The sequence below is a fragment of the Dendropsophus ebraccatus genome, chromosome 13, assembly GCF_027789765.1.
Source record: "Dendropsophus ebraccatus isolate aDenEbr1 chromosome 13, aDenEbr1.pat, whole genome shotgun sequence".
NCBI lineage: Eukaryota > Metazoa > Chordata > Amphibia > Anura > Hylidae > Dendropsophus > Dendropsophus ebraccatus.
The window spans coordinates 6,477,930-6,495,171 of NC_091466.1; the positions used below are offsets into that span (position 1 = coordinate 6,477,930).

Below are 17,242 nucleotides of genomic sequence, written 5' to 3' on the forward strand. Positions count from 1 at the left end.
TACAATGTAACAGCCCCTCAGCTGTGGGGAGACTTGTACTATGGATGTGATCATGTAGACCGGACACATTGTAATGATGAGGAAATGACACTTGGTATCAGGAAGTGGCGGCCATTACCATTACACTTCTACATTCACTTCATCACCTGTTTTACTTCTTCTTCAAAGTCTGCGTCATTCTGGTCTGAGATCATCTGTGCCAACCGAATCTGTTCTGCTGTGGCCTGGGAAGAGGAGAAAGGGAGCAGTCATGTATGAGCGGGTGTCATGTTGAGGGGGGGGGGGGGGGGGGCGGCGGAGGTTTACATCACACAGGAGGGGGCGCCAAGCTGGGGGGAAGGGGGTGTATGTCACACAGGAGGGGCACCAGGCTGGGGCAGGCACATCACATATGAGCAAGCGCCATGTTGGGTGGTGACCCCCGTACCTGAGGCCTCTGTTTGTGCTGCGTCTGGTTCTGTGTCGGTGTCTGTTCCCAGTTCCCCCGGGTGCGGTTTGTGGCCACCGAGGTCATCATTTACAGTATATACAAATAACAGTATTTACAAGTTACAGCTCTGCAAGAGACACAACAGAAAGGGTTAATGGCATCACCGGACCCCCAGATACCCCATCATGTACAATCACAGCCAATACATGACACCTTTCCAGGAGATCTGGACACCAGTCACCTCATTCCCAACTTGACATACAATATTAGTGCTACCCCCTCATGATGGGATGTATCCATCCAGGGTCACCCATAGCCCTGTAATGTGTGCCCCCAGACCCCATACCCTCTGACCGCTCTGTGGGGGCCCAATCATGTCCTGTGGGATGTCGCCACTCTGCGGGGCCCCAATCATGTCCTGTGGGATGTCGCCACTCTGCGGGGCCCCAATCATGTCCTGTGGGATGTCGCCGCTCTGTGGGGGTCCAATCATGTCCTGTGGGATGTCGCCGCTCTGCAGGGCCCCAATCATGTCCTGTGGGATGTCGCCGCTCTGCAGGGACCCAATCATGTCCTATGGGATGTCGCCGCTCTGCAGGGCCCCAATCACGTCCTGTGGGATGTCGCCACTCTGCGGGGCCCCAATCATGTCCTGTGGGATGTCGCCGCTGTGCGGGGCCCCAATCATGTCCTATGGGATGTCGCCGCTCTGCAGGGCCCCAATCATGTCCTGTGGGATGTCGCCGCTCTGCAGGGCCCCAATCATGTCCTATGGGATGTCGCCGCTCTGCAGGGCCCCAATCATGTCCTGTGGGATGTCGCCGCTGTGCGGGGCCCCAATCATGTCCTATGGGATGTCGCCGCTCTGCAGGGCCCCAATCATGTCCTGTGGGATGTCGCCGCTCTGCAGGGCCCCAATCATGTCCTATGGGATGTCGCCGCTCTGCAGGGCCCCAATCATGTCCTGTGGGATGTCGCCGCTGTGCGGGGCCCCAGACATGTCCCGTAGGATGTCACCGCTCTGATCTATCCCCCCACTGTATGACGCCAAATAGGCTGTTATGGCTGATAGAGAAGGTGATAGAGCTGTGATAGAGAAGGTGATAAGAGCTGTGCTGGGGGTCTGTACAGGAAGGCCTGGTGACCCCATAGTGCGCAGTAACTGCTGCCAGGTGATGCTACATGGTGGCACAGCTTATACCCGGGTGGGAGGATGGGGAGACATGAGGCAGCAGTTGCCCCCGCTCTGAGCACCTCGCCCCCTGTGACCCCCGACCACCACATGACACCTCCCGACAGCTGCAGGACACCAGTGCCGGCCCCCTGTCTTATGTGTCGCTATTTCAGGAGATAATTTGTACTCCCCTTGTCCACACATGTCCCTGCATCCTATAGGCCGGACCCCCAGCTCTCCACCCTATAGACCCCGGCTCTCCACATATGTCCCTGCATCCTATAGACCGGACCCCCGGCTCTCCACATATGTCCCTGCATCCTATAGACCGGACCCCCGGTTCTCCACCCTATAGAACCGGCTCTCCACATATGTCCCTGCATCCTATAGACCAGACCCCCGTCTCTCCACATATGTCCCTGCATCCTATAGACCAGACCACCGTCTCTCCACATATGTCCCTGCATCCTATAGAACGGACCACAAACCCCCCCCCCCCCCCCCGCTCTCCACCCTATAGACCGGACCCCCCCCCCGCTCCACCCTATAGACCGGACCATCCCCCCCCCCCCCCCCGCTCTCCACCCTATAGACCGGACCCCCGGGGCTCTCCACATATGCAAGGACTACATATCCTATAGCACACCTCCTCACAGGACTACATCTCCCAGCATGCCGCCGCCTCCTCACAGGACTACATCTCCCAGCATGCCGCCGCCGCCTCCTCACAGGACTACATCTCCCAGCATGCCGCCGCCGCCTCCTCACAGGACTACATCTCCCAGCATGCCGCCTCCGCCTCCTCACAGGACTACATCTCCCAGCATGCCGCCTCCGCCTCCTCACAGGACTACATCTCCCAGCATGCCGCCTCCGCCTCCTCACAGGACTACATCTCCCAGCATGCCGCCTCCTCACAGGACTACATCTCCCAGCATTCCTCCTCCTCACAGGACTACATCTCCCAGCATTCCTCCTCCTCCTCCTCCTCACAGGACTACATCTCCCAGCATTCCTCCTCCTCCTCCTCACAGGACTACATCTCCCAGCATTCCTCCTCCTCCTCCTCACAGGACTACATCTCCCAGCATTCCTCCTCCTCCTCCTCACAGGACTACATCTCCCAGCATTCCTCCTCCTCCTCCTCCTCACAGGACTACATCTCCCAGCATTCCTCCTCCTCCTCCTCCTCACAGGACTACATCTCCCAGCATTCCTCCTCCTCCTCCTCCTCACAGGACTACATCTCCCAGCATTCCTCCTCCTCCTCACAGGACTACATCTCCCAGCATTCCTCCTCCTCCTCACAGGACTACATCTCCCAGCATTCCTCCTCCTCCTCCTCCTCACAGGACTACATCTCCCAGCAGTCCTCCTCCTCCTCCTCCTCACAGGACTACATCTCCCAGCATTCCTCCTCCTCCTCCTCCTCACAGGACTACATCTCCCAGCATTCCTCCTCCTCCTCCTCCTCACAGGACTACATCTCCCAGCATTCCTCCTCCTCCTCCTCCTCACAGGACTACATCTCCCAGCATTCCTCCTGCTCACAGGACTACATCTCCCAGCATTCCTCCTGCTCACAGGACTACATCTCCCAGCATTCCTCCTCCTAGGACTACATCTCCCAGCATGCCTCCTCCTCACAGGACTACATCTCCCAGCATGCCTCCTCCTCACAGGACTACATCTCCCAGCATTCCTCCTCCTCCTCCTCAAGGACTACATCTCCCAGCATTCCTCCTCCTAGGACTACATCTCCCAGCATTCCTCCTCCTAGGACTACATCTCCCAGCATTCCTCCTGCTCACAGGACTACATCTCCCAGCATTCCTCCTCCTAGGACTACATCTCCCAGCATGCCTCCTCCTCCTCACAGGACTACATCTCCCAGCATGCCTCCTCCTCCTCCCAGGACTACATCTCCCAGCATGCCTCCTCCTCCTCACAGGACTACATCTCCCAGCATGCCTCCTCCTCCTCACAGGACTACATCTCCCAGCATGCCTCCTCCTCCTCACAGGACTACATCTCCCAGCATGCCTCCTCCTCCTCACAGGACTACATCTCCCAGCATGCCTCCTCCTCCTCACAGGACTACATCTCCAGCATGCCTCCTCCTCCTCACAGGACTACATCTCCCAGCATGCCTCCTCCTCCTCACAGGACTACATCTCCCAGCATGCCTCCTCCTCCTCACAGGACTACATCTCCCAGCATGCCTCCTCCTCCTCACAGGACTACATCTCCCAGCATGCCTCCTCCTCCTCACAGGACTACATCTCCCAGCATGCCTCCTCCTCCTCACAGGACTACATCTCCCAGCATGCCTCCTCCTCCTCACAGGACTACATCTCCCAGCATGCCTCCTCCTCCTCACAGGACTACATCTCCCAGCATGCCTCCTCCTCCTCACAGGACTACATCTCCCAGCATGCCTCCTCCTCCTCACAGGACTACATCTCCCAGCATGCCTCCTCCTCCTCACAGGACTACATCTCCCAGCATGCCTCCTCCTCCTCACAGGACTACATCTCCCAGCATGCCTCCTCCTCCTCACAGGACTACATCTCCCAGCATGCCTCCTCCTCCTCACAGGACTACATCTCCCAGCATGCCTCCTCCTCCTCACAGGACTACATCTCCCAGCATGCCTCCTCCTCCTCACAGGACTACATCTCCCAGCATGCCTCCTCCTCCTCACAGGACTACATCTCCCAGCATGCCTCCTCCTCCTCACAGGACTACATCTCCCAGCATGCCTCCTCCTCCTCACAGGACTACATCTCCCAGCATGCCTCCTCCTCCTCACAGGACTACATCTCCCAGCATGCCTCCTCCTCCTCACAGGACTACATCTCCCAGCATGCCTCCTCCTCCTCACAGGACTACATCTCCCAGCATGCCTCCTCCTCCTCACAGGACTACATCTCCCAGCATGCCTCCTCCTCCTCACAGGACTACATCTCCCAGCATGCCTCCTCCTCCTCACAGGACTACATCTCCCAGCATGCCTCCTCCTCCTCACAGGACTACATCTCCCAGCATGCCTCCTCCTCCTCACAGGACTACATCTCCCAGCATGCCTCCTCCTCCTCACAGGACTACATCTCCCAGCATGCCTCCTCCTCCTCACAGGACTACATCTCCCAGCATGCCTCCTCCTCCTCACAGGACTACATCTCCCAGCATGCCTCCTCCTCCTCACAGGACTACATCTCCCAGCATGCCTCCTCCTCCTCACAGGACTACATCTCCCAGCATGCCTCCTCCTCCTCACAGGACTACATCTCCCAGCATGCCTCCTCCTCCTCACAGGACTACATCTCCCAGCATGCCTCCTCCTCCTCACAGGACTACATCTCCCAGCATGCCTCCTCCTCCTCACAGGACTACATCTCCCAGCATGCCTCCTCCTCCTCACAGGACTACATCTCCCAGCATGCCTCCTCCTCCTCACAGGACTACATCTCCCAGCATGCCTCCTCCTCCTCACAGGACTACATCTCCCAGCATGCCTCCTCCTCCTCACAGGACTACATCTCCCAGCATGCCTCCTCCTCCTCACAGGACTACATCTCCCAGCATGCCTCCTCCTCCTCACAGGACTACATCTCCCAGCATGCCTCCTCCTCCTCACAGGACTACATCTCCCAGCATGCCTCCTCCTCCTCACAGGACTACATCTCCCAGCATGCCTCCTCCTCCTCACAGGACTACATCTCCCAGCATGCCTCCTCCTCCTCACAGGACTACATCTCCCAGCATGCCTCCTCCTCCTCACAGGACTACATCTCCCAGCATGCCTCCTCCTCCTCACAGGACTACATCTCCCAGCATGCCTCCTCCTCCTCCTCACAGGACTACATCTCCCAGCATGCCTCCTCCTCCTCCTAGGACTACATCTCCCAGCATGCCTCCTCCTCCTCCTAGGACTACATCTCCCAGCATGCCTCCTCCTCCTCCTAGGACTACATCTCCCAGCATGCCTCCTCCTCCTCCTAGGACTACATCTCCCAGCATGCCTCCTCCTCCTCCTAGGACTACATCTCCCAGCATGCCTCCTCCTCCTCCTAGGACTACATCTCCCAGCATGCCTCCTCCTCCTCCTAGGACTACATCTCCCAGCATGCCTCCTCCTCCTCCTAGGACTACATCTCCCAGCATGCCTCCTCCTCCTCCTAGGACTACATCTCCCAGCATGCCTCCTCCTCCTCCTAGGACTACATCTCCCAGCATGCCTCCTCCTCCTCCTAGGACTACATCTCCCAGCATGCCTCCTCCTCCTCCTAGGACTACATCTCCCAGCATGCCTCCTCCTCCTCCTAGGACTACATCTCCCAGCATGCCTCCTCCTCCTCCTAGGACTACATCTCCCAGCATGCCTCCTCCTCCTCCTAGGACTACATCTCCCAGCATGCCTCCTCCTCCTCCTAGGACTACATCTCCCAGCATGCCTCCTCCTCCTCCTAGGACTACATCTCCCAGCATGCCTCCTCCTCACAGGACTACATCTCCCAGCATGCCTCCTCCTCCTCCTAGGACTACATCTCCCAGCATTCCTCCTCCTCCTCACAGGACTACATCTCCCAGCATTCCTCCTCCTCCTCACAGGACTACATCTCCCAGCATTCCTCCTCCTCCTCACAGGACTACATCTCCCAGCATGCCGCCTCCTCAAAGGACTACATCTCCCAGCATGCCTCGCTTTCTCACATGGGCCCCTGTCTCCAGCACCGGGTGAAGCTCCCGGGACGCGTTACCGGGGGGCGGGAGACAGACCCCGTACACCCCGCCTCGCCCGCTGCCGATATCACACCGTACACCCGCCCCGAAGCAGTCCCGGCGGGAGATGTTCCTATGCGGCGGGAGACGTCACTCCAGCCCGAGGCTTCAGCCGGCCTAGCAGGCCGCAGAGCGGGAGGGCCCGCAGGGGCTCAGTAGGGATCCGGCCCGCCACCCACGTCACCTATCCCGCCCCTGGAGCCCGGTTCCCGCCGCTCAGCCCCTCACACCCGTTATCTTCCCCCCTCCCACCGTGCGACGAGAAGAGCTCCGTCCTTACCTGCGGCTCCTCCGCTCTGACACCACGTGACCTCCCTTCCGCTCCACCCCCTCTCACGTACGCTTTTCGTCTTGCCAACGTCAGGACGCGCTGTGCGCTCCACGGGCTTTGCGTCCTACGTCTCGCTCGGGAGGTGATTGGGCGGATGGGGGAGAGGCGTGGCTTCAGGGCTGGAGGCGTCACATGACCGAAGCGGAAAACGGGCAAAGATGGGGAAGACATCGAATAGCAGAAGTAACTGGCTCTCCGGGGTGAACGTGGTGCTGGTCATGGCGTATGGCAGCCTGGTGAGGGCGGCGGGGGTGACGGGGGCCACGGGGGAGGGCTGGACCGGACCCAAGAGCTGGCAGTCTAGTAATGTCAGCAGCCAAAGACCTGCTGGACACAAGAGCTGGCAGTCTAATTCTACAGTATTAGTGATGTCTGCTCCACAGGGAGGGCTGCTACGGTATCACAGGGGTGAGGAGGTGAGTGGGGAGGAAATACGTCACTGGAAACTGTCAGCAAGCTGGCCGCCAGTAGTGATCAATGTAACAGGCAGAGGAGACAGTCATCAGCAGGGGAGACAGTCATCAGCAGGGGAGACAGTCATCAGCAGAGGAGACAGTCATCAGCAGGGGGAGACAGTCATCAGCAGGGGAGACAGTCATCAGCAGAGGAGACAGTCATCAGCAGAGGAGACAGTCATCAGCAGGGGAGACAGTCATCAGCAGGGGAGACAGTCATCAGCAGAGGAGACAGTCATCAGCAGAGGAGACAGTCATCAGCAGGGGAGACAGTCATCAGTGTAACCGGCAGGGGAGACAGTCATCAGCAGGGGAGACAGTCATCAGCAGAGGAGACAGTCATCAGCAGGGGAGACAGTCATCAGCAGGGGGAGACAGTCATCAGCAGGGGGAGACAGTCATCAGCAGGGGGAGACAGTCATCAGCAGGGGGAGACAGTCATCAGCAGGGGGAGACAGTCATCAGCAGGGGAGACAGTCATCAGCAGGGGAGACAGTCATCAGCAGGGGAGACAGTCATCAGCAGGGGAGACAGTCATCAGCAGAGGAGACAGTCATCAGTGTAACCGGCAGGGGAGACAGTCATCAGCAGGGGAGACAGTCATCAGTGTAACCGGCAGGGGAGACAGTCATCAGCAGGGGAGACAGTCATCAGCAGAGGAGACAGTCATCAGTGTAACCGGCAGGGGAGACAGTCATCAGCAGGGGAGACAGTCATCAGTGTAACCGGCAGGGGAGACAGTCATCAGCAGGGGAGACAGTCATCAGCAGGGGAGACAGTCATCAGCAGGGGAGACAGTCATCAGTGTAACAGGCAAAGGAGACAGTTATCAGTGTATTACTGGCAGGGGAGACAGTCATCATTGTAACCAGCAGAGGAGACAGTCATCAGTGTGGCAGGGGATAGAGGGGAGGAGTGGTGGAGACAGTCAGCAGGTTGGCAGGGGATAGAGGAGAGGAGTGGTGGAGACAGTCAGCAGGCTGGCAGGGGATAGAGGAGAGGAGTGGTGGAGACAGTCAGCAGGCTGGCAGGGGATAGAGGAGAGGAGTGGTGGAGACAGTCAGCAGGCTGGCAGGGGATAGAGGAGAGGAGTGGTGGAGACAGTCAGCAGGCTGGCAGGGATAGAGGAGAGGAGTGGTGGAGACAGTCAGCAGGCTGGCAGGGATAGAGGAGAGGAGTGGTGGAGACAGTCAGCAGGCTGGCAGGGGATAGAGGAGAGGAGTGGTGGAGACAGTCAGCAGGCTCGCAGGGGATAGAGGAGAGGAGTGGTGGAGACAGTCAGCAGGCTGGCAGGGGATAGAGGAGAGGAGTGGTGGAGACAGTCAGCAGGCTGGCAGGGGATAGAGGAGAGGAGTGGTGGAGACAGTCAGCAGGCTGGCAGGGATAGAGGAGAGGAGTGGTGGAGACAGTCAGCAGATTTGCAGTAAGAGGGGTGCAGTTATTTGCCCCATCACATGACTGCAGGGCACGGTGTACACACTACATATCCCAGGATGCAGCAGGGGATTCTGGGGGCTCATTAACCCTTTGTGTTCTGCAGGTGTTCGTCCTCCTCTTCATCTTTGTGAAGCGGCAGATAATGAGATTCGCCATGAAATCTCGCAGAGGCCCCCATGTTCCTGTAGGACACAATGCGCCCAAGGTGTGTGTGTGTGTGTGTGGGGGGGGGGGGGTCTTCTCCTGGGGGGGGGGGGGGGGGGGTCTTCTCCTGGGGGGGGGGGGGGGGGCGGGGGGTCTTCTCCTGGGGGGGGGGGGCGGGGGGTCTTCTCCTGGGGGTGATGGTGGGGGGGTCTGCTCCTGGGGGTGATGGTGGGGGGGTCTGCTCCTGGGGGTGATGGTGGGGGGGTCTGCTCCTGGGGGTGATGGTGGGGGGGTCTGCTCCTGGGGGTGATGGTGGGTGGTCTGCTCATGGTGATGATGGTGGGTGGTCTGCTCCTGGTGATGATGGTGGGTGGTCTGCTCCTGGTGTTGATGGTGGGTGGTCTGCTCCTGGTGTTGATGGTGGGTGGTCTGCTCCTGGTGTTGATGGTGGGTGGTCTGCTCCTGGTGATGATGGTGGGTGGTCTGCTCCTGGTGTTGATGGTGGGTGGTCTGCTCCTGGTGTTGATGGTGGGTGGTCTGCTCCTGGTGTTGATGGTGGGTGGTCTGCTCCTGGTGGTGGGTGGTGTGGTCTGCTCCTGGTGGTGGTGGTGGGGTCTGCTCCTGGTGATGATGGTGGGTGGTCTGCTCCTGGTGTTGATGGTGGGTGGTCTGCTCCTGGTGTTGATGGTGGGTGGTCTGCTCCTGGTGTTGATGGTGGGTGGTCTGCTCCTGGTGTTGATGGTGGGTGGTCTGCTCCTGGTGTTGATGGTGGGTGGTCTGCTCCTGGTGGTGGGTGGTGGGGTCTGCTCCTGGTGGTGGTGTTGGGGTCTGCTCCTGGTGGTGGTGGTGGGGGGTCTACTCCTGGTGGTGGTGGTGGGGGGTCTACTCCTGGTGATGATGGTGGGTGGTCTGCTCTTGGGGGTGATGGTGGGGCTGTCTGCTCCTGGGGGTGATTGTGGGTGGTCTGCTCCTGGTGGTGGTGGTGGGGGGGGGTCTGCTCCTGGTGATGGGGGGGGGCATGTTGCTCCTGGTGATGGTGGTGGGGGGGTTTGCTCCTGGTGATGGTGGTGGGGGGGTCTGCTCCTGGTGATGGTGGTGGGGGGGGGTCTGCTCCTGGTGGTGGTGGGGGGGTCTACTCCTGGTGGTGGTGGTGGGGTCTGCTCCTGGTGGTGGTGGGGGGGGTCTACTCCTGGTGGTGGGTCTACTGCTGGTGGTGGGTCTACTCCTGGTGGTGGTGGTGGGGGGGGTCTACTCCTGGTGGTGGAGGTGGGGGGGGTCTACTCCTGGTGGGGGGGGGGGGTCTACTCCTGGTGGTGGTGGTGGTGGGGGGGTCTGCTCCTGGTGGTGGGGGGGGGGTCTACTCCTGGTGGTGGTGGTGGGGGGGGGTCTACTCCTGGTGGTGGGGGGGGTCTACTCCTGGTGGGGGGGGGGGTCTACTCCTGGTGGTGGTGGGGGGGGGGGGGTCTACTCCTGGTGGTGGGGGGGGGGGTCTACTCCTGGTGGTGGTGGTGGGGGGGGGGTCTACTCCTGGTGGTGGTGGGTCTGCTCCTGGTAATGGGGGGGGGGGGGTTGCTCCTGGTAATGGGGGGGGGGAGGTTGCTCCTGGTAATGGGGGGTGGTCTGCTCCTGGTGGTGGTGGGTGGTCTGGTGGTGGTGGGGGTCTACTCCTGGTGGTGGTGGTGGTGGGTCTGCTCCTGGTAATGGGGTGGGGGGGGGGGGGGGGGGGGGCGCTCCTGGTAATGGTGGGTGGTCTGCTCCTGGTGGTGGGGGGGTCTACTCCTGGTGGTGGCGGATGGTCTGCTCCTGGTGGTGGTGGTGGGTGGTCTGCTCCTGGTGGTGGTGGTGGGTGGTCTGCTCCTGGTGGTGGTGGTGGGTGGTCTGCTCCTGGTGGTGGTGGTGGGTGGTCTGCTCCTGGTGGTGGGTGGTCTGCTCCTGGTGGTGGTGGTGGGTGGTCTGCTCCTGGTGGTGGTGGTGGGTGGTCTGCTCCTGGTGGTGGGTGGTCTGCTCCTGGTGGTGGGTGGTCTGCTCCTGGTGGTGGTGGTGGGTGGTCTGCTCCTGGTGGTGGTGGTGGGTGGTCTGCTCCTGGTGGTGGGTGGTCTGCTCCTGGTGGTGGTGGTGGGGGTCTGCTCCTGGTAATGGGGGTTGGTCTGTTCCTGGTGGTGGTGGGTGGTCTGCTCCTGGTGGTGGTGGTGGGGGTCTGCTCCTGGTAATGGGGGTTGGTCTGCTCCTGGTAATGGGGGTTGGTCTGTTCCTGGTGGTGGTGGGGGTCTGCTCCTGGTAATGGGGGTTGGTCTGCTCCTGGTAATGGGGGGTGGTCTGCTCCTGGTAATGGGGGGTGGTCTGCACCTGGTGGTGGTGGGGGTCTGCTCCTGGTAGGGGTCCGCCTCTCCTCCCTCCTCGGTCACCTCCCTTCTCCTCCCCCTGCAGGATATGAAGGAGGAGATTGATAACCGCCTCTCCAAGGTGCAGGACATCCGATTTGAGCCGCAGCTTCTGGCGGAGGGAGACGAGCGGCTGCTGCAGCTGGACACGCCAGGTGGGTGGTGACGTCCGCCTCGTTGGACCCCCCTTCCCTGCACATGCCGAACCCCCTCTGTGACCTCCTCTGTCTGTGTCTTCCAGGCTGCTACAACTATTTGTACAGGATGAAGACGCTGGATGCCGTCAAGGACTCGGGTGAGTAAACACAGGGCAGGCTGGGAGTTGTAGTGCCGCATCCACTGAGCTGAGAGGTTGCTACAATGTGTCGGTGTAGGAGAGATTCACACAGCATTGTCCAGACTGACTGTCACCTGAGCACTTGGTTACACCGTCCCTCCATCATCCCTGTCACCTGACCACTTGGTTACACCGTCCCTCCATTCTCTGTCACCTGACCACTTGGTTACACCGTCCCTCCACCATCTCTGTCACCTGACCACTTGGTTACACCGTCCCTCCACCATCCCTGTCACCTGACCACTTGGTTACACCGTCCCTCCACCATCCCTGTCACCTGACCACTTGGTTACACCGTCCCTCCACCATCTCTGTCACCTGAGCACTTGGTTACACCGTCCCTCCATTCTCTGTCACCTGACCACTTGGTTACACCGTCCCTCCATCATCCCTGTCACCTGACCACTTGGTTACACCGTCCCTCCATTCTCCGTCACCTGACCACTTAGTTACACCGTCCCTCTACCATCTCTGTCACATGACCACTTGGTTACAGCGTCCCTCCATCATCCCTGTCACCTGACCACTTGGTTACACCGTCCCTCCATTCTCTGTCACCTGACCACTTGGTTACACCGTCCCTCCACCATCTCTGTCACCTGACCACTTGGTTACACCGTCCCTCCATTCTCCGTCACCTGACCACTTAGTTACACCGTCCCTCCATTCTCTGTCACCTGAGCACTTGGTTACACCGTCCCTCCATCATCCCTGTCACATGACCACTTGGTTACAGCGTCCCTCCATCATCCCTGTCACCTGACCACTTGGTTACACCGTCCCTCCATCATCCCTGTCACCTGACCACTTGGTTACACCGCCCCTCCATCATCCCTTTCACCTGACCACTTGGTTACACCGTCCCTCCACCATCTCTGTCACCTGACCACTTGGTTACACCGTCCCTCCACCATCTCTGTCACCTGACCACTTGGTTACACCGTCCCTCCATCATCCCTGTTACCTGACCACTTGGTTACACCGTCCCTCCATTCTCTGTCACCTGACCACTTGGTTACACCGTCCCTCTATTCTCTGTCACCTGACCACTTGGTTACACCGTCCCTCCACCATCTCTGTCACCTGACCACTTGGTTACACCGTCCCTCCATCATCCCTGTTACCTGACCACTTGGTTACACCGTCCCTCCATTCTCTGTCACCTGACCACTTGGTTACACCGTCCCTCCACCATCTCTGTCACCTGACCACTTGGTTACAGCGTCCCTCCATCATCCCTGTCACCTGACCACTTGGTTACACCGTCCCTCCATCATCCCTGTCACCTGACCACTTGGTTACACCGTCCCTCCATCATCCCTTTCACCTGACCACTTGGTTACACCGTCCCTCCATTCTCTGTCACCTGACCACTTGGTTACACCGTCCCTCTATTCTCTGTCACCTGACCACTTGGTTACACCGTCCCTCCACCATCTCTGTCACCTGACCACTTGGTTACACCGTCCCTCCATCATCCCTGTTACCTGACCACTTGGTTACACCGTCCCTCCATTCTCTGTCACCTGACCACTTGGTTACACCGTCCCTCCACCATCTCTGTCACCTGACCACTTGGTTACAGCGTCCCTCCATCATCCCTGTCACCTGACCACTTGGTTACACCGTCCCTCCATCATCCCTGTCACCTGACCACTTGGTTACACCGTCCCTCCATCATCCCTCTCACCTGACCACTTGGTTACACCGTCCCTCCATTCTCTGTCACCTGACCACTTGGTTACACCGTCCCTCTATTCTCTGTCACCTGACCACTTGGTTACACCGTCCCTCCACCATCTCTGTCACCTGACCACTTGGTTACACCGTCCCTCCATCATCCCTGTTACCTGACCACTTGGTTACACCGTCCCTCCATTCTCTGTCACCTGACCACTTGGTTACACCGTCCCTCCACCATCTCTGTCACCTGACCACTTGGTTACAGCGTCCCTCCATCATCCCTGTCACCTGACCACTTGGTTACACCGTCCCTCCATCATCCCTGTCACCTGACCACTTGGTTACACCGTCCCTCCATCATCCCTTTCACCTGACCACTTGGTTACACCGTCCCTCCACCATCTCTGTCACCTGACCACTTGGTTACACCGTCCCTCCACCATCCCTGTCACCTGACCACTTGGTTACACCGTCCCTCCACCATCTCTGTCACCTGACCACTTGGTTATACCGTCCCTCCACCATCCCTGTCACCTGACCACTTGGTTACACCGTCCCTCCATCATCCCTGTTACCTGACCACTTGGTTACACCGTCCCTCCATCATCCCTGTTACCTGACCACTTGGTTACACCGTCCCTCCATCATCCCTGTCACCTGACCACTTGGTTACACCGTCCCTCCTTTCTCTGTCACCTGACCACTTGGTTACACCGTCTCTCCACCATCTCTGTCACCTGACCACTTGGTTACACCATCCCCATAAGTCATTGGGCCGTACTCGCATAGGAGAGCAGGGGAAAACCATTTATAGGAGGATTTCTGGATTCACGCAGTGAGAAGCCATGACGGGGTCACGACATTAGATGCTTCAGCTGTGAAGGAAATCTGTAGTTCCCGCTCCCATGGAGGCCCGGCGGTTTACAGTCACCTGAAGGGGTGATGAGACCCCCGTATATTCCAGAGATCGGCCTCCTAGGGGTATGAGGAAACAGTTAGTGCCTGGCAGCCGGCCGGTGGCGTGGGACTGGCGCAGGTTTACTACATGTTGGGGATGTCTGGAGGGAAGAAGAGCGCTATGTCCAGGGGCTTGTGCTTATAAAGGCCGTATTACACGCAGCCATTATCCTTCAAAGATTCTCTATAACGATTGTTCACTGGCGATTTAGTAGTGAATGATTCTGAGGTTATCACTTTTACTGATTACTGTTAAGAACGATCGTTTTTACGTCATATGGTCGCTAATCGTTCAACATGTTTTATCGGCGAACGACTTATTACAAGAACAAATATGCGAACGATCGGCGAACTACCAACAATCATTTTTCAACGTGTTGAAAGACCAAAATGAATGTTTTTTTTGTTTTTTTTTAGTCGTTTTATTGTTGGATGCTATTACACGGACAGATAATCACTCATTTCGATCGTTTTAGCGAATTTTTGAACGATAATTTTAATGTAATAGGGCCTTTACATAGATCTCTAAGGTGGAGACATGATAGACAACTCCAAAGGGGCAGGGGGGAGAGTAGGGGGCTTGTTTAGGTGGGGAGGGGATGGAGAAGGCACCGGCCCGATCAGGCACCTCTGTCAGAACTGACAGAGTGGCCGAGAGGCATTAGGGCAAGAAGAGACACTAAGTAATAGAAGATTCCAGAGTAACAATTCTTGGGGGACAATTCCATATCGGAGGATACAGTCCTGACGGAGGAGGGAAGGTGCGAAGCTCCATAATATGGCCTGAGGTCTGGTAAGGAGGAACCACCAGGAGGCTTTGTGGTAAGCGATGCGAGGCCGGCCCCTGTGCCATAGAAAACGCCGGAAGACCCTTGGGAGGTGTATGGGATACAGTGGATGAGGTGAGGGAATTGCGGCAACCTATAAGATTTTAGGTCATTTCTCCTCCCCACCCAGGAAGGCGGAGGGGGGACGTTATAGGTGTGGGGGGGTCAGGGGGGTATAAACAGATATTTTATCCGACCACAGGAAGGGGAGACGAAATTTTAGCCGGGAGATTAAAGTGGAGGGAGTGAAGACGTGAAGGGCTTCAGACTTAGAGACAAGGCTGAAATAAGAGCAGGGACAGCAGTTCTGGCATAGGTGAGAAATAACAAGTCATCAGCCAATGTGGTGTGTTCAGAAGAGCCAACATGGAGGCCGGAGGGTTTCCATGATTAGAATGAAAAGGGATGGGAAAGGGGGCAGCCTTGGCGTGTTCCATTAGTGTCTCTCTTTCCTTGTTGCAGACATTCCCTTCCAGGAAAACGGGAAGTTTCCTAAGTCATCGGTTGGGAAGAACTTCCAGGCCTACCTGCTGGAGATGACCAATGCCAGCTCGCCCTTCAAGGGGGTGCGCAAGACCTTACTGGACACTCTGAAGGACGGCTATGAATCTGCCCGCTATGGCACTGGGGTAAGTCCCCCCACCCGTCATTACCAGATATGGGGAATTCCACATTAACTGACTGCTTAAGATGGAATTCCTGTTAATTCTGCCAGTGTTCACTGAGCTGCTGCACTGGCCCCCGGGCCACAGTTTGGACGCCTCTATGAATACAGAATATTCCTGCACCTTATTTTTTTTATATTTTCCAGATTTACGGACGAGTGGAGCATGAGAAGTTCATGGAGGCGCTGGCAGAGTTATCGACATTGTAAGATTTGTAACCATCATGGTGGTGGGGGGGGATTGGTCCGGATTTCTCTCATGTTTTTTTTTTTTCATCTTTCTTCAGCGTTCAGTCCAGGGAGGCAGGAAGTCACCGGCATCGGCAGTCTGCTGCCAAAGACCTCACCGCGTCCCCTGACCTGTCCGGGACCCCCACCATCCAGGTGACCTACCTGCCCTCCAGCGTGAAGAGCAAGAGGCCCAAACACTTCCTGGAGCTCAAGAGCTTCAAAGACAATTACAACACGCTGGAAAGCACCTTGTGATGGCTCCGCCCAGGGAGGGGCCAGCGTCATGGCAGCCGTGCACTGGACGTCTGTGTTGGAGTTGTCACCGATCTCTCCTGAACTTCTGAGGAAACTATTGCTTATAGCATGTGGCTGGTCACGTGCAGGGATAGTGGAGGTGGGGGGCGCTCTGCTACTTCATCATCTTTAGGGCTTTGGTGTAATACAGGCAAAATTTAGAAAGCTAGAGCTGGAGAACACAATGCAGCCCAAAGGTCCGCTCCATATCATGCTCAAGTGTCAAGAAGGTGGAGCCAAGCTACAAAGGGGGTGGGCATAGGGAGCAGGGGCCAGCATGTGAGGAGTGGGGGGTGACGTGTGAGGAGCTGCATGTGAGTAGCAGAGAGCGGTGTGAGGAGGAGCTGTCTGTGAGTATCAGGGTCCAGTGTTAGGAGTAGGAGCGGTGTGTGAGGAGCAGGGAGCAGTGTTAGGAGTAGGAGCGGTGTGTGAGGAGTAGGAGGCAGTGTTCGAGGAGTAGGGTGCGGTGTGTGAGGAGTGTGGAGCGGTGTGAGGAGTAGGGTGCGGTGTGTGAGGAGTGTGGAGCGGTGTGAGGAGTAGGGTGCGGTGTGTGAGGAGTGTGGAGCGGTGTGAGGAGTAGGGTGCGGTGTGTGAGGAGTGTGGAGCGGTGTGAGGAGTGTGGAGCGGTGTGAGGAGTAGGGTGCGGTGTGTGAGGAGTGTGGAGCGGTGTGAGGAGTAGGGTGCGGTGTGTGAGTAGCAGAGAGCAGTGTTAGGAGTAGGGGGCAGTGTTAGGAGTAGGGTGCGGTGTGTGAGGAGTGTGGAGCGGTGTGAGGAGTAGGGTGCGGTGTGTGAGTAGCAGAGAGCAGTGTTAGGAGTAGGGGGCAGTGTTAGGAGTAGGGTGCGGTGTGTGAGGAGTGTGGAGCGGTGTGAGGAGTAGGGTGCGGTGTGTGAGTAGCAGAGAGCAGTGTGGGGCGGTGTGAGGAGTGTGGGGCGGTGTGAGGAGTGTGGGGCGGTGTGAGGAGTGTGGGGCGGTGTGAGGAGTGTGGAGCTGTGTGAGTAGTAGGGTGTGGAGCAGTGTTAGGAGTAGGGAGCGCTGTGTCAGGAGTGTGGAGCAGTGTTAGGAGTAGCTGGCGGTGTGGGAGGAGTAGGGGGCAGTGTGTGAGGAGCAGGGT

General features: G+C 58.0%; 2 protein-coding genes across 12 annotated transcripts in view; one reads left to right on the forward strand and one right to left on the reverse strand.

Annotated features, from left to right (window-relative positions):
- UBAP2L (ubiquitin associated protein 2 like) overlaps positions 1-6,758 on the reverse strand; it is a 38,023-nt gene extending 31,265 nt beyond the window's left edge. For all 10 annotated transcript variants that reach the window (XM_069950438.1, XM_069950437.1, XM_069950435.1 and 7 more), the window contains exons 1-3: positions 6,670-6,758; positions 428-557; positions 147-224 (exon numbers count right to left, since the gene is read on the reverse strand). In XM_069950438.1, coding sequence (XP_069806539.1) covers positions 147-224; positions 428-517 — 168 coding nt within the window. In that variant the 5' untranslated portion in view covers positions 518-557; positions 6,670-6,758. The remainder of the gene's footprint in view (positions 1-146; positions 225-427; positions 558-6,669) is intronic.
- A 64-nt stretch (positions 6,759-6,822) lies between these two features.
- Positions 6,823-17,036, forward strand: C13H1orf43 (chromosome 13 C1orf43 homolog). 2 transcript variants are annotated; one of them, XM_069950439.1, is made up of 7 exons: positions 6,823-6,956; positions 8,716-8,817; positions 11,184-11,292; positions 11,379-11,432; positions 15,404-15,570; positions 15,753-15,811; positions 15,893-17,036. In XM_069950439.1, exons 1-7 carry the CDS (start codon positions 6,879-6,881, stop codon positions 16,089-16,091), a joined length of 768 nt encoding a protein of 255 aa, XP_069806540.1. In that variant the 5' UTR covers positions 6,823-6,878; the 3' UTR covers positions 16,092-17,036. The 2 variants fall into 2 exon arrangements, with proteins under 2 accessions (XP_069806540.1, XP_069806541.1); XM_069950440.1 differs by having other exon boundaries at positions 6,838-6,903.
- The last annotated feature ends 206 nt before the right edge of the window (positions 17,037-17,242 follow it).

Coding starts and splice junctions, on each gene's coding strand:
- C13H1orf43 (XM_069950439.1), top strand. CDS start 6,879: ATGGGGAAGACATCGAATAGCAGAAGTAACTGGCTCTCCGGGGTGAAC. Junction 11,293..11,378: donor GCTGCAGCTGGACACGCCAG/GTGGGTGGTGAC, acceptor TGTGTCTTCCAG/GCTGCTACAACTATTTGTAC. Junction 11,433..15,403: donor GGATGCCGTCAAGGACTCGG/GTGAGTAAACAC, acceptor TCCTTGTTGCAG/ACATTCCCTTCCAGGAAAAC.